This window comes from Salvelinus sp. IW2-2015, linkage group LG13, assembly GCF_002910315.2.
Source record: "Salvelinus sp. IW2-2015 linkage group LG13, ASM291031v2, whole genome shotgun sequence".
NCBI lineage: Eukaryota > Metazoa > Chordata > Actinopteri > Salmoniformes > Salmonidae > Salvelinus > Salvelinus sp. IW2-2015.
Window position 1 is genome coordinate 48,466,650 of NC_036853.1, and position 16,726 is coordinate 48,483,375.

At 42.9% G+C, this 16,726-nt stretch overlaps 1 protein-coding gene across 3 annotated transcripts in view; it reads left to right on the forward strand.

Moving 5' to 3' along the window:
* Positions 1–1,064: 1,064 nt before the first annotated feature.
* LOC111971727 (uncharacterized) overlaps positions 1,065–16,726 on the forward strand; it is a 69,919-nt gene continuing 54,257 nt past the window's right edge. For 2 of the 3 annotated variants that reach the window (XM_070446399.1, XM_023998563.2), the window contains exons 1-7: positions 1,067–1,895; positions 2,665–2,795; positions 3,001–3,168; positions 10,758–10,919; positions 11,302–11,413; positions 11,585–11,712; positions 15,659–15,823. In XM_070446399.1, coding sequence (XP_070302500.1) covers positions 1,613–1,895; positions 2,665–2,795; positions 3,001–3,168; positions 10,758–10,919; positions 11,302–11,413; positions 11,585–11,712; positions 15,659–15,823 — 1,149 coding nt within the window. In that variant the 5' untranslated portion in view covers positions 1,067–1,612. Of the gene's footprint in view, positions 1,896–2,664; positions 2,796–3,000; positions 3,169–10,757; positions 10,920–11,301; positions 11,414–11,584; positions 11,713–15,658; positions 15,824–16,726 lie in introns of all 3 variants that reach the window. The other variant, XM_070446400.1, reaches the window with a different exon arrangement.

A 16,726-nucleotide genomic window follows, 5' to 3' on the forward strand; every position in this document is an offset into this window, starting at 1 on the left:
ATCCACATCGGAGGCCTACTCCACACCAAACAACGAGACAGACATGGCGGAAGGCACAGGCAACAACGTGACACTTAAAGAACTTACCCAGGCTTTGGGAGAACTACGTGTTGCTTTAGCTGAGGATCTTAAGGCTACTATTGCTGAACTGGACACCAAAATCGAGGGCACCATTCGAGCGGTCGCTTCGCAGGCCAGAGTATTGTGGACCTTGAGAAGGCTTCTGAATTCAGCGCTGGTAGGATCGACGAGTTAGAGAAGCTGTGCTCGTCACTACAGGGTACTGTGCAGAGGCTTTCTGTGAAAGTGGTTGACCTGGAGGGCCGTTCCAGACGTAATAACCTTCGCGTGTGTTGGTCTGGCAGAGGGGGTAGAGGCGGGCTCTCGCCCCACCGACTTCTTCGCCAAGCTATTGAAGGATGCAATGGGATCGGACGTTTTGGCTTCGGACCCCAGCTGGACGTGCACATCGCGCCCCTGTCCAGTGCCTGGACCGGGTCAACGCCCTCGCCCAGTAATCATCTGTTGTCACAGTTTCAAGACCAAGGATCTTATCCTGCGCGAGGCCCGAATGAGGGGCAACCTGTTACATAAAGGGCACCCCTTCCGTGTCTATGATGATTATGCGCCCGATGTGGCAAAGGACCGGGCGGCTACAGAGATGTCATGGCCAAACTCTACAAACTCCATCTTCGCCCAGCCTTGCTCTTCCCTGCAAGACTAAGAATTACCCCGCCCTCCGGTGAGAAGATTTGGCTCTCCTCGGTTTTGGACGCAGAGAAGTTTATCCGGGAACATACGCCAATCCCCCGTACAGGTTAGAGTGCCTTGTCATTGTGTGTTAGGGTCTGCTCATGGAATCGAATCCATACTAAACCATAACGGGTGAAACCGTATTGAACGGTCTCAACAAGGGCTACCGAACATGTAAGATGCTGTGGAGGGCGGTCTTGGCTCTCAATTAAAATTTAGTACCTTGAGCGTGGCTGAGGTGCACCCGTGACCGGCTCGGAAACCGGATTGCACAGCGGAGAAGGTACGGTGTGATTCGAGATGGTCAGTGATCTGTTTATTAACTTGGCTTTCGAAGACCTTAGATAGGCAGGGCAGGATGGATATAGGTCTGTAATAGTTTGGGTCCAGGGTGTCTCCCCCTTTGAAGAGGGGGATGACCGCGGCAGCTTTCCAATCCTTGGGGATCTCAGGCGATATGAAAGAGAGMTTAAATGAGTCATGTCCTCCCCAGGCCATCAGCCTGTTGTAGGATCAGTTGGGGTTAAAGTAGTGAAATGGGGTGGTGTTTTTCTTATTTTTTATTTAGTAATATATAGGTTTAATGTTAGTTGGTGGTGCATTAAAATGTACCCCTTTTAATTTTTGTATCACAAAATATAACGTGGTCGACCACACACTCCCGTACAGTAGGTGGCGGCATGCACAAACAAAATGTGGAACGCTGTGATAACAAAGAAGACCAAGAACCATTTCCACGTCAGCTTTTTTATTATTTAGACGTTCAATAACACATACTTAAACCATGTAGTCTTTAATTCACGTTGGAGACAAGATTTGGTTGATATGTTATCTAGGTAAAACTAGCTAGCTGCTAACAATGGCTAGCTGTGTGGGTTTTCACACTGAAATAGCCTCCATRATGGAGGTGCTAGCGAATGCAGCCGTMGCAGASYTCTGTAAACTCGTAGACGACGACTATGCAGTGTTTCGTTTGGAAATAACTCAAAGCCAGAAAGAAAACAGGGCATTGCGYAGGAAACTACAGCTACTGGAACTGAAGGTGWCACGGGAGCGCGCAGAGAGGACAATACGAGATCGTGTCCTCACCAGTCGTCCCAGTAGTGTCAAGATCCTCGACCGATACAAAGGAATGGCAAGAGGTACATTTTGCAGGCCGATGCGGCACGGCCTGTCGCGGTTCTTCTCAGTGCCTGTCGACCCGTTCGCCTCTGCACATATGTTGAGGTGTTACCCAGATGTGTGTCTTGGTCAGTTTTWGGATAGTATGCAATAATTCTCCTGATTTACTTAGCTATCTTGTGCAAAGAAGAGCCAATATCATAGTATAGGTATTGTACAGTCATTGCAACTCAAACCATAGAGATCCTATTGTGCTTACCGTGTGTTGGCACGCCCCATGTAATCCTATTGGCTACTGTTCATGGTTATTTCATATATAGTGGGCATGCGTCTGGTGATTGTCTTCATTTGCTTGATGGTTAACGAAACGGGATTAAAGCACTGCTTATCTTGTGCCAAAGCTAAGCATTCTAACACGTACTAACGAACCGGTATACCCGTAGCTAGTTGCTACTGAACTCACACAGCACAGTGTGAATATCTTACTTGTGGAAGGTAATTAACAGCATCAACAAGAGTATTCCTTGTGGCATCATTGTAACCCACGCATCATATAAAAGATGACCCACAGCAAAATTCTAACCAGATAATTGATTTACTGCATTTCCTATTCTTTATTCAATGATTTACTTACTGTGATGCATGGAACATAATACATKAATCTATAAATAGTATATCAATAAGTTATGAGAAGTGTTACCTTACATCCTTGCCAATTCTAGACAGTGTCTATAGTGTACAATATACCGTTGCATTGACTGTAGCTAACCTAACCCCCCCATCTCTCAGGTGAAGGACATCTTACTGGAGGCCACAGGAACTTTGTGAAGCCAGCAGGACACTATACATGGAGAGATGACCAAACAATCACTGTTGATGAGGGGACTGGAACCTCAACCCAGCATGTTATTGTGATAGAAGTTAGTGCAATAGTGTTGCATTAAAAATGAGTTACTTTGTAGATCAAATGTGGACGGTTTATAACAGAAAGGCTCTCCTCAGCTATTCACTTGCTTACATGTACATCCTAATATATCTGCCATAGGGTAGGTTGTGACTTCCCTATGACATTGTTATCCAATTCAACCCATGTACTGATAATAACCTCCTCTCATCTTGTGTCAGTCTGCAGATGGAGAAGCTGCAGGTCCCGGGGTCAAGCAGGAAAGGTCTGAAGGAGAAGTGGACCCACGGCGCAGCAGAGACATCCAGACTGGAGCGGCAGGAGAGCCCTCTGTAGCCACGGAGGACACCGCCCCAGAGCCTCCCAGGACCCAACGCAGCATCACGGAGGTCAGTGGAATGCCGAACACTGTCCTCAAGTCTGAGACAGACACAGAGACTTTAACTTTAACACACAGGCTCTTACACACAGGATCTGACCACAGATTAGACCCAGAGAGACTGGGCCTGGGGAGACTGGGCTGTCCTCCTGCTCCCGGAGTATTTACCGGTATTTCATCAGAGCCAAAGGATGGTCCATACCCGTGGGGATGGCTATGGTGATGCGTTAAACACTGGCGGTAATGATCCCTCTTGTTCTTACGCTACAGAGATAAAAAKCCCTAGACTTGATGCCCGCATGGAAATTAAATTAGCATTTTAAAAAATCCCCATCAAAATCTTTTTAAGTTAGAGACATCATATTTTTAGTGTATGGGCTGCGTCGCAATCCACCGCATCCGCCAATAGCAGCCTTTCGTATCTGCAGTGGAAGGTGGCCGAGCTACAGCGGTGTTTGTTAGACCATGAGACATCTCTCAAATCGGTTTTCTCACAAAAACGTCTATAGTGTCCAAACCTGACCATAACCAGACACTCCAGTACAATCAAGTAGCTTCTCAACCAAATTTGTGGRAACTGTTGTGAAAAAGGTATTGAAACTATCAGCTACCACTTCCTTGTCAAATTGTATTTCCCCATTGACCTCCAGACCAACGCTTTTACAATCTGCATTCTTCCCATCACTATGTTTAGTGACTGCCACAACTTCCTATTTTCACAAATTTTACCTCATCTGACTAGATTTGTTCCTTAGGGTTATGTGTCTATTTAGAGCCTCTTCATCTTCGGTACTGTTATATTCTTGAAAATAWGTTTTTCTTGATTTAATTGCCTCAATGATTTCCTGATTCATTCAAGGTTCAGTTCTTTAATTCTAACAGTTTTCCATGGAGGCAAAGTATCCACAATGCTTAAGAAACATTTGTTCAAATAGTTCTATCCTGTTTATTTTTAACAAAACCACCAAAACAAAATCTTTATTTTAGTTTTTCATATTTTATAATCCATATCTAGACATGTAAGTACCGYGTRCCAGTTAACTTTACTCAATTGGTCAATAAATGCATCTTTGTTATCATGTTTCAGATATCTCACAGTTATTGTGTCATAACAGTTAGAGATGTTTTATTTTTACCTTGTGCAGTAAATTATAGAATGATCACTAATCCCATAGGGAATGACACCACTTTGAGACATCTTAGATCAGACACCAAGATCAAATCTATGAATGTTTGCGTGTGGGCTCCTTTTTATCAGTTGATGCAAAACAAATATCTTGCAAAAATTCCTAAAAGCTTTAAATAACTTATTTCCAATATAGCCTAGTTTGTTAAGTAGTTTACAGAAATGAAATAACAAAATCTAGGCCTAACCCATCTTTGCAGTCTAAGTAATGCATGGCTTGCGCCTTCAGAAAGTATTCATACCCATAATCTTTTCACGTGTCTATTTTCAAAGGATAAAGCTAAGAACATTAACTTCATAGTTAAGAACACTTCAACAATATGGAAGAAAGTGGAACGTATTCTACAAGAACCAATATCACTCACTAACAACCCTATGGAACAATCATTGGATCGCTTTTCACATTACACAAATGGAAAGGTCAAATGCTGTATTATCTAAATGTTGAAAGTGCGTCGGCAATGGAGAGAAACAAAATGGTGCAGTTTGAGGCCATGTGGTAGAGAGTGATGTGTGCACTYGAGATGGGGGTATGAGCAGATGGGTCTGGGTAGGGGTGATGTTTGTGGGTGTTTTGTATTGTAAAAATATGTCTTACAAAAAAACAAATATTAATACCCCTTGACTTATTCCACATTTAGTTGTGTTACAGCCTGAATTCAAAATTCATTAGATTATTTTCCTCACCCACACAGAATACCCCATAATGACAAAGTGAAAACATGTTTTTTGAAATTTTAGCAAATGTATTGAAAATTAAATACAGAAATGAAATTTACATAAGTATTCACACCCAGCCTTTAGCTACCCTCAACCCCTCTCATCTATCTCTGAACACCATCCAGTCCCAGCCTTCAGCTACCCTCAGCCCCTCCCATCTATCTCTGAATACCATCCAGTTTTGATTTCATATATTTTTCCGCTGTGATGTTTTACAAAAGTTCTGAACCCTTTCAATTCTCAGTTTCTACATAATGTAAATTAAACACCTTTGCTAAGAGTATTTATGATCGATTGACTGACTTATCAAATCACCCAGCAATGCTATTTGACGAGTAAGCTCCAAGTAAATGTTGCATTTTTTTCAGCCATTCCTGAACCTGCAACCAGCTACTGGGTAGTACCAAAATGAAGTGATCTAATGATTCTGTCTCTTCGCAGCAAAATCTTCAGAGCTGGGATGGTTGTATCCCCCATATATATATATATATATATATATATATATAACATTCTATTGGTTGCAAGAATTTTGTATAATAATTTCAATTGAAAAACAAAGTTTTAAATCCGGCGTCGTTTTGTGTATCAGTTCATAAACCATGTGCCATGGAATCGGTACATCGAAAATAGTTGGGAGGACATTTTGCAGCCTGTATTGTGCAGCTGTACATTTTTAGGTCCTTAAATGAAACRGGTATACTTTTTTATTTCTCACAATTTTCTTTAACCAATTTTGGTCCTTACTTTCWCCCCTWTCCACTTGCCTCCTCCATTTTTGCGGTAATGCTGCAATCAGTTGGTTGTAATTTTGGATAGAGCAGACATTTCCATATATTTATGTAAACTGCATGTGTGACAACTCCACCAGTCCTATTAATGATGTAATTTACAAAGATTATACAGTTTTTTTTTTTTAAATCCATTTTTGTTTTAATCAATTAGTATATTTGAGTTTAACCATAATAAACTATATATACAAATGTATGTGGACACCCCTTCAAATGAGTGGATTCGGCTATTTCGGCCACACCCGTTGCTTACAGGTGTATAACATCGAGCACACAGCCATGCAATCTCCATAGACAAACATTGGTAGTAGAATGGCCTTCCTGAAGAGCTCAGTGACTTTCAACGTGGCACCATCACAGGATGTCACCTTTCCAACAAGGCAGTCAAATTTCTGCCCTGCAAGAGCTACCCCGGTCAACTGTAAGTGATGTTATTGTAAAGTAGAAACGTCTAGGAGCAACAACGYCGCAGCCACAAAGTGGTAGGCCACAGAAGGGGACCGCCGAGTGCTGAAGGGCGTAGCGTGTAAAAATTGTCTGTTCTCGGTTGCAACACTCACTACAGAGTTCCAAACTCTCTCTGGAAGCACCGTCAMKACAATAACTGTTCATTGGCAGCATCATGAAATGGGTTTCCATGGCSGAGCAGCCGCACACAAGCCRAAGATCACCATTCGCAATGCCAAGCGTTGGCTGTAGTGGTGTAAAACTTGCCACCATTGAACTCTGGAGCAGTGGAAACGCGTTCTCTGGAGTGATGAATAACACTTCACCATCTGGCAGTCCGATGGATGAATCTGGGTTTGGCGGATGCCAGGAGAACGCTACTTGCACCAATGCATAGTGCCAAATGTGAAGTTAGGAGGAGGAATAATGGTCTGGGGCTGTTTATCATGGTTCCAGCGAGGCCTCTTAGTTCCAGTGAAGGGAAATCTTAACGCTACGACATTCTAGACGATTCTTTGCTTCCAACTTTGTGGCAACAGTTTGGGGAAGGKCCTTTCCTGTTTCAGCATGACAATGSCCGCGTGCACAATGCGAGGTGCATACATCAATAGTTTGTTGAGATCGGTGTGGAAGAACTTGACTTGCTTTAACCCATTTTATAAGAGATTCTCCTAAATTAAAATAGTCCAGGCATTTATATATAAATTCCAGTCGTACTTTATCAAAGGCCTTTCCCCCGATTTTTCATAGTGTTCTATTGTTTCCAGTACTTGTCTTACAGTGCATTTGGAAAGTATTCAGACCCCTTGATTTTTTTTCTCACATTTTGTTACGTTAGCCTTATTCTAAAATCGATTAAATTGTTTTTTTTCTCTCATCAACCTACACACAATACCCCATAATGACAAAGCGAAAACAGGTTTTTAGATGTTTTTGCACATATATTAAAAATGTAAAACCGATACCTTATTATTCAGACCCATTGCTATGAGACTCAATTGAGCTCAGGTGCATCCTGTTTCCATTGATCATCCTTGAGATGTTTCTACAACTTGATTGGAGTCCACCTGTGGTAAATTCAATTGATTGGACATGATTTGGAACGGCACACACCTGTCTATATAAGGTCCCACAGTTGATATGGCTTGGTTTTTGCTCTGACATGCACTGAGGTCAAAGGAATTGTCCGTAAGAGCTCCGAGACAGGATTTTGTCAAGGCACAGATCTGGGGAAAGGTACCAAAAAATMTCTGCAGCATTGACGGTCCAAGAACACAGTGGCCTCCATTATTCTTAAWTMAAAMWAGTTTAGAACCACCAAGACTCTTCCTAGAGCTGGCTTCCCGGCAAAACTGAGCAATCGGGGGAGAAAGGCCTTGGTCAGGGTGGTGACCAAGAACCCGATGGTAACTCTGACAGAGCTCTAGAGGTCSTCTTTGGAGATGGGAGAATCTCCCAGAAGGACGACYATCTCTGCAGCACTTCACCAATCAGGCCTTTATGGTAGAGTGGCCAGACGGAAGCCACTCCTCAGTAAAAGGCACATGACAGCCCGCTTGGAGTTTGCCAAAAGGAACCTAAAGGACTCTCAGACCATGAGAAACAAGATTCTCTGGTCTGATGAAACCAAGATTGAACTCTTTGACCTCAATGTCAAGCGGCACGTCTGGAGGAAACCTGACACCATCCCCACGGTGAAGCATGGTGGTGGCAGCATGCTGTGAGGATGTTTTTCAGAGGCAGGGACTTGGAGACTAGTCAGGATTGAGGGGAGAGATGAACGGAGCAGAGTACAGAGAGATCCTTGATGAAAACCTGCTCCAGACTTGGGCGAAGGTTCACCTTCCAACAGGACAACAACCCTAAGCACACAGCCAAGACCATGCAGGAGTGGCTTCGGGACAAGTCTTTGAATGTCCTTGAGTGTTCCAGCCAGAATCCGGACATCAACCCAATCTCTGGAGAGACCTGAAAATAGCTGTGCAGCGATGCATACAACCTGACAGCTTGAGAGGATCTGCAGAGAAGAATGGMAGAAACTCCCCAAATACAGGTGTGCAAAGCTTGTAGTGTKATAACCAGGAAGACTCGAGGCTGTAATCACTGCCAAAGGTGATTCAACAAAGCAAAAAGGGTCTGAATACTTATGTAAATGTGATCCGTTTTTTAAATGTTTTATTTCTAAAAACCCGTTTTTGCTTTGTTATTGTGTGTAGATTGATCAGGGGGGGAAAACACTTTAATCCATTTTAGAATAAGGCTATAAAGTAACAAAATGTGAAGAAAGTCATGGGGTCTGAATACTTTCCAAATGCACTGTATATTATTTCCATTGTATWGTCCATGTAAAACCTGTCTAATTAGGATGAATAATAACCTACAATACCTTTTTTWAATTCTATGCGCTATGCATTTGCTAGGATTTTGTCATCACAACACTGGAGTGTAAGGGGTCTCCAGTTTTTTAGGTGGACTCAATCTTTATATTCACCATCTGGGTCCTGTTTCAGTAATAGTTAAATAAGACATTCTTGCAGAGTATCTGGTCATCTTTATAGGAGTGGTTAAAACATGTTAATAACAGACCTTGGAGTAAATACATTTTTTGGGGGATATACTTCAACTGGTATGTCATCCAGCCATAGAGTTTTCCCAGACTTGAGACTTTAATTGCATCTATCATTTCCTCCTCTAATTAGGCCTTCACATTAGTCTTTCTGTATAACTGTTAATTTTATACTATTAATAGAAAACTAATCTTACAATTAACTTCCTTTAGTTGAAATGGAGGAGACTGAAATGGAAACATATGCTTAAAAGTACTTTCCTTCCTCTTTTAAAATATTGTTTGGTGAGTCATTGAATACGTTATTTGTAACAAGTTTCTGTAAAATAGTTTTGGTAGCATTTCAATGTCGAAGATTTTTTTTTATTTGGTTCATTTTTCCCGATATTCCATCCAGTTCGGTTTATTTTTACAATATATTACACTTGGTCTTTCTTGAATACGTTCCTCCATATATTTTTGTTTTTCCTCTAACTTACTCTGAGCCTCTATGGTACTGTTTTTATAGCTATTTATCTCTACTGTTAGTTCCTCTATTTTCTTTTTCAGATMAACTCTTTTGACCTAAAATYTTTTTGTTGAATTGCATTCCCTCTTAAAAGTGTCCCATACAATAAGGGGACATGCTCTACCTATGTTATGTACGAAAAAGTAAGRTATTCTGTCTTGGTTAAAAACAATTTGTCATCCAGTAGGCTTAGTGGAGTGCTACAGCAAAAACCAAAACGTGSACTCTTTGGGGTCCAGAGGACCGAGTGTGGGAACCGTTGGATTAGGCTAAGATCAACATACTGTATGTTCTTGTATAAAACCACAGTGGCACAGTTCCTATTGCCACAGATGGCCTAATAACAAGGTCCCTGAGTCCATATTRATCAACCATTTCCCCAATCTCTGGGCCAAAAGATTGCATATCTGCCCCCCAGTCATGCACAACTATTGTCCTCATAAGATTGAATACTTTCTTACATTTAGTCTCAATACWTGTAATATGACATCTCCATGTAAGCTTTTCATCAAACCATAGCCCCAAATACTTAAATTCTGCAACCCTTTTCAATCATTGTCCATATAATCGAACACTGACACCTTCCTATGTCTTTTTGTTAGCAAACAAGATTTGGATACAGATAACTTGAAACACCATGATAAGGATCATTCCTCTACTGCTAAAACAGCTCCTTGCCTTTTATCTATTACAATGGCACCATCATCTGCATATAAGGCCGCCACGATACCCTGTATCAACCTGAATAAGGTGGGACTAATGGTGCTACCCTGTGGAGTTCCATTTTCCACCTCATATTCTCTTGATAACTCCGATCCCAACCTGACCTGGAAGGTTCGGTCAAACAAGAAATCCATTATCCAGTTGTACATTCTCCCACCTATACACACATTCAATTGAACCAGTAGCCCTTCCCTCCACATTGTATCAAATTCTTTTTCTATGTAAAAATATACAATTGACATCACTTCCTTCATTGCCAAAGCTTTGGTCACTGCAGTACTAATTGTAACCAATACATGAAGGATAGTCCTTATTTTTCTGAATCCACTCTGAGATGGACTTAATAGATCCCTATGTTCCAGATAATACAACAATCTACCCACAATCAACTTTTCCATTAGTATACAGAGATTTGATGTAAGTGCAATAGGTCTATAACTAGCAGGACTGGATGGATCTTTACCAGGCTTCAGCTGATTTRTTTTTACCCACAACATATTTATGTCCAGCATGATGGGTTTAAAAATAATGAAGTCATTCTATAACTATAACAGTATAGGACTCAAATGTAGTGGGGATGTTGAAAGTGTGTTTATCTCTGTGTGTGTACGTACCTGAGGGAGTGTATGTCTGTGTAATCTGCATCACCTCTSTCTTCCAGGAGGAGGAGGGTCCAGAGGTGCTGCTGGTGAAGGAGGAGGGGTGTGAGGAGGGTCTGGGGAACCCTGAGGGGAKCATGGTCATGGAGGGCAACCAGACTACACCTCCTGAACCCACAGAGCAACCAGCTGAGCAGCACAGGACCACACACAGTCTCACTGAAGTGAGCCCACTATGAACTACTGGCTGAATAGTATTAGGTCAGGGCCTGTTTTCAAAAAGCAGCAGTGCTGATCTAGGATCGGTTTTCAGATCATAATGAATAAGACTAAAAATGTAATGTTCCCATAGACAGGTAGGGAACTGATCCTTGATCAGCACTTATACTCTGGATACTGTCCCAGGTCTAGATTATTTTTGCTTTAAGTGTGGGACCATGCCTTTTAATTATCACACCATTAAAGAGTGTCAAGTAATCAAATTAACTAACATGTTTGCATAGTACTCATAGCAGTCCGTCATTGCCCAATCAGAAGATGCTCCATAGCAGGGTGCTCATATCAGATTTCTTGATCTAACATCCTCTCACACTGTATCTCTTACAGTCAGTAGACATGGAGGATGGAAAGCCTGATCTGCTGCTGGTCAAAGAGGAGACAATAGAAGACGGACCAGAGAGCATTGATCTGCTGAGTGGACTAAAGATGGGGGTGCAAAGTAAGGGAGAAATACATATAGCCTACATACAGTAATAGATCTTTAACAGGAATTTTCTTCATTCATAAAATGAAATCAATGCAACGTATGTTTACATACAAAAACACACATTAATGTATGAACTTGACYACAACATGTTTTTAAAGTCTATTWTCTAACATCTTCCTACAGGTGGTTGGCTGGAGGCTAACAGAGGAGACTGGGTGGCCATCTTTGATTCCCATACCCAGATGGGTGCAGCCAAGGGCCTGGGGGAGGACATCACTGAGCAGGCCAGGATCACTGGTGACYTAGTGGAGGTTAGTGGATGGGACAGCGTCTTCAACTCAGGGCTGGGGAACAACACTGTTAACCACAACCATAAACAYACAGTCGAACACAGAACAACGACCGAACAAAGTCTCCATGACAACAGACTGGCAGAGACCAGGGCAAGGCGTAGATTTGATCTACGGGGACGGGGAGGTATCCATATTCGGCGGGAGAGAACAGACACAGACTTGGCTAGCTATGCTCCGTCCTGCTCCTATAGTTGTGATTCAGAGAGACTGATGGCGCCTCAGGTTAACCCCCTAACAGTTGCWGCCTTCAGCCTGCCTTCTATAGGATCTATCAACTGGAACATGGACCCTGCAACAACACAGACACTGCCTGACCTTCGTCCTCCTCTCCTTATGTTAAACCAGACCTCAGACAATGTCAGTCCCTCAACAATAAATGGCTATACAAGCCCATTGACAAATGACAGTAGTAACGCTATCAGCAGATCTAATGGCAAAGATAAGCGCTTCTCGTGTTCATTCTGTGGGAAAGCCTTCAGTTTCCCCAAACAGGTGGAGATCCATAAGAGGATGCACACAGGGGAGAAACCATTTGGCTGTACCCAGTGTCAGATGCGCTTTGCTGAAGCMTGTCACCTGAAGAGGCACCAGAGGGTTCACACAGGYGAGAAACCTTTCAGCTGCCACCTGTGCCGGGTCWGTTTCTCCCACTCGTCCAGCCTGAAGAGGCACCAGAGGGTCCACARGGGAGAAACCAAATATCTGCCCCCAGTGTAACAAAAGGTTCTCCCACCAGCACCATCTGAAGATGCACTTGAAGGTCCACACGGGAGACAATGAGTTTCTCAGAGAGGAGCTATCTCAGGAAAGACCAGCAGAAAATGCACATGGCCCATGTATAGTGTATAGTAACATGTTATGTAGTACTAGTTAGTTTGTTAGTAGTTAATTCTGTTGGTTTTGMATGTAGTAGGGAACTGGATGAGGTGAACTGAGGAAAGAATGAGTATGATGAGGCATGGTTGGTGTGATGGCGTCTGTAAAAATGCTTCTCTGATAAAGTGATAACCTTGTCCTGTTATAATGCGGAAATGATAGTGCCTTAATTCATGTTTACTTGACATGAAGATGTGTAATGTAATGTTGAACCTTTTCCGAAGTATTCTCAAATAAATGTTCTCAAAGCGYGGGTACCAAATGTACAGGAAGGCAGAGGCTACGAATATGGAGTTTATCCCTGCTTCACCCCTCTGGAAAGGTCTTTCTCAAATCTAAGGATCCAAATTACATTCTGTGCATGTGTTATTTACTCATGTTCACGTTTCTTTATTTAGTCACCCTCTTCTGGACCCAAAACCAATTTGAGCGATATGATAATGTAGCCGGTCTTTGCCTCATGTCTGAACAGCTGCGATTTGAATGAACGTTCCAAAAATATGTATGAAGGCTACAACCTTCTCTGTCTGGTGTAACGGATATTGCCGTAGCAATAGTCTCAAACAAGACCGTCTACACATTGCATTGGGACAAAACAATTTGCGTTTGATGTGATGATATAATCTTTAAAGTTATGCTGCCATATAGCCAGGAGTCTGCCTCCTGTTTAGCCGTTCTTTGTAATGATGATGAAAGAAGAACAMTGCTAGACTGTTAAAGACAAATAACTGTTCTGTTTTGTGTACAAGCGGCAGTGGAGTTAGAGTGACTCAGCACTGAGCAGCAACTGAAAGGAGAAGGCTAGTAGATCCCGCATGCGCAGAAATCTCTGTATTTTTAGCAACAGCAATTTGGGTTTCAGAAAATCTGGAACCGCAGCCACTTGGTTCCAGAAAAAGTAAAGTGTTACCATATTGAGAAATGTTATTCTACTCTTCATGTATTGTTTTGTGCAGTAAAASTATTGTACTTCACGTTATGCATGTGTGTGACCATTTTGTTGAAATTAAATGCAACATTTACTCTGTACTGACTGACRTGGTTATTTTTGTATCATTGCAGGGTCTGAGTTTCAACTGAACCAAAACATTATACTTAATTATTGAATAAACATGTTATGGACATTTTTTTTTAGAAACTCCAATGGCTTCGTATTATAAGTTATTTGAATCACAGTGTTAGATGGGCTTGACTGTGATTTAAAAACATTTTGTTTCTGTGTGTACAGCAAAGAGTTTCTTATATAAACCTTTATATGCTCTTCTGTACAATTAGTGTTTACAGTCTGCAGTCCATGAGGACCTGCTGATATCCGGTGTTGCTGGGGGTAGAGACTGGACCTCTGAAGCGGCTGGTCACAAACCCTGGCTCTGGATCAGGACCCTGGATCAGGAGCCTTCACTTTTCCTTCCCGAGTCGGAACCAGGACCGAACCACAAGGGACAAAAACTCCACCACCACACAGAACACAACCAGTGGACAGGTGGACTGAACAACCTCAGTCATGGGGCCGAGTCTGCAATCAGGGATCCAGTCCTCAGCCCAGACCCTTCTCTTCACAGTCTCAGTGCGGGGATGTAGCAGGGCCTGGGGCTGATAGAGACTCTCCTGTTCCTATGATACAAACACCACAGTATCAATGATGAACAGAGCAGGTCACCCTGGACTTCAGCCTTCACAGAGAGTGGTGGGAGACCCCTCTGGTGGTTGTCTAATAGGAAGTCTGTCTTCTCCTTTAGGATCTCATCTTTAATATAAATCCTTTCTGTTCAGTGTAAACACAAGTGGTCTGAGTATGGAAAGCCATGAGGTGAGGAAGATGGCGGAAACTATTGTTTTGTTTGAAACTGCTGGCGAGTGAAGATGAGATTGAGTGGGTTTCAGTGGCGAAAAACAAAGGAAACAGAAGTAAAGTTGTTGTGGAAACCCCTAGACTCGTCTTTAGTCTGAGTGAGTGTTTTGGAGATCCGTTTTAAGTCTTGATAGATGTCATGGAATGCGTTGGGTGAAGTGGTGTCAGAGTCAAAAGAAGTGGGTTTATTTAAATTTTTTGTGTGTCTGCGGAGTAGAAGAGGTGTACATTGTGCCTCAAGAAGATATGAGTGGAATGTTTTGTGTATGGATCTTCAAAGCAGAGCGCCTATCAACAGGGTTATCTGGGGTGGCGCATAGTGTGTGCAGATTTTATACCTGAGGAAGTAGGTGGAGTTGTTGGTGCAGGTTGACAGACCCGTATGGTAGATTAAGTAAAGAAATTCACTTCATCTAGTTTCTCCCTTCTCATGTGAAGTTGGGCTATGTGAYAWACCCTTTAAGAGCCTACATGCACAAACCCCATCAGTGCCATAAATGCAAAATATTTGGTAAGGTGTCAAGTGTATGCAGACGGGAAGAGTATCTTATGCCAATACCCAGATTGCCCTGTTAGAGTGAAGGAGACAGAAGTGGCAAAAGTAAGGGCTGTCCAGCGTGTCTCCTACCTGGCGGTGGTGAGAAGAGTTGAAGGAACGAGTAGAGCTGTAGATGCAATGGTAGTAGAGCCTGCATCAGTGAATGTGTGTGTAAAAAGGTGTGCTTTGTTGCATTTATTACAATGGTCATTAACTGCACAGCACAAACGGAGAGGAAATCGGAATCATTGTAAGTGCAGCTGAACGTTTTTGGGGGGACTTGACAGCAGAGGCAGTACAAGTAATCCTATCGACGAAAATACCTCCCTAACAGGCCCCTGAGGCTCCCCTCAGCTATTCACTTGCTTACATCCTCATTTATCTGTGAGACTTCAATATGACATTGTTATCCAATTCTACTCATGTAATAACTGGGGATGGGCATTTGAAATATTTTCACTATTAAAAATATAATTGTATTTATTTGAGACAAAGCCTTTTCATAGTTAAAATACGCCTAAGATGTTTTTTCCCTTCCAAAATGAATACTGTTGCAAGTATTCAAATACTAACCTCCATTCGGATATTCGAATAAACGCTCCCATTCCTGGTAATAACCTCCTCTATTCTTGTGTCAGTCTGCAGAGGATGCAGATCCTGGGGTCAAACAGGAGAGGACTGGAGGAGAGGAGGACCCACGACCCAGCACTGACATCCAGACTGGCGCAGCAGCTGGAGTGGCACACCCTGTAGCTACGGAGGACCTATCCACCACCGCCAGGACCCGGCACAGCATCATGGAGGTCAGTGGAACGCGGAATGCCGTCCTTAAGTCCGAGACAGACACCAAGACTTTAACTGTAACACACAGAATCCTACACAGGATCTGACCACAGATCTGTGGCCACTGGGCTGTCCTCCTGCTCCCGGCTCAAGAGAATTTACTGGTATTTCACCAGAGCCAGAGGACGGTTCATTCCCCTGGAGATGGTGAGGCGTTAGATCATCAACACCAGTGTCTATCTTGTTCTTACACTACAGAGATGGACCKTGGCAACATGCCCTTGGTTTTAGAGGCAGAATGATCTGTCTAGAGGGGAATGAATCCAGTACAGTTGTATTGTATACTCTGAAGGTTGCCTAGATAAGAAAGGGGAGGTTGTAGTCATTGGTAGATGAAATGACTTTGACAGTGGAGGGTGACGCTCCTCCAACATGGAATGCAGATAGTCACCCAGGAGACAGACAGTCGCACTGCAAATATTTCTTAGATTACAGGGGAAGCTTAGAGATCAATCCAAATGTCCTCACCCACTCCCTTTTACATGCGTTTAGGGATCGCGAACCAGTGTCCATGTCGATGGCACCTTCCGATTCACACGGCCGTGTCCTTTTTGATCAGGTATTGACCTCAAACAACAGGGCTAGAGCCCAGACGCAGGGAGGTCGAGCAACATCAGGCAATAGTAAAGAGAAGCGGTTCCTCAGCATGTTCTGTAACAAAGGCTTTAGCTGCCTTCATAGGGTGGAGATCCACCAGAGAGTCCACACGGGTGAAACCCTTCAGCTGTATTCAGAGTCACATGCACTTCGCTCAGGCTTGCACCTTGAAGAGGCACCAGAGGGTCCACACATGGGAGAAACCCTACAGCTGCCCCCAGTGTGAGAAGAGGTTTTCCCGCCAGGACCACCTGAAGGTCCACACG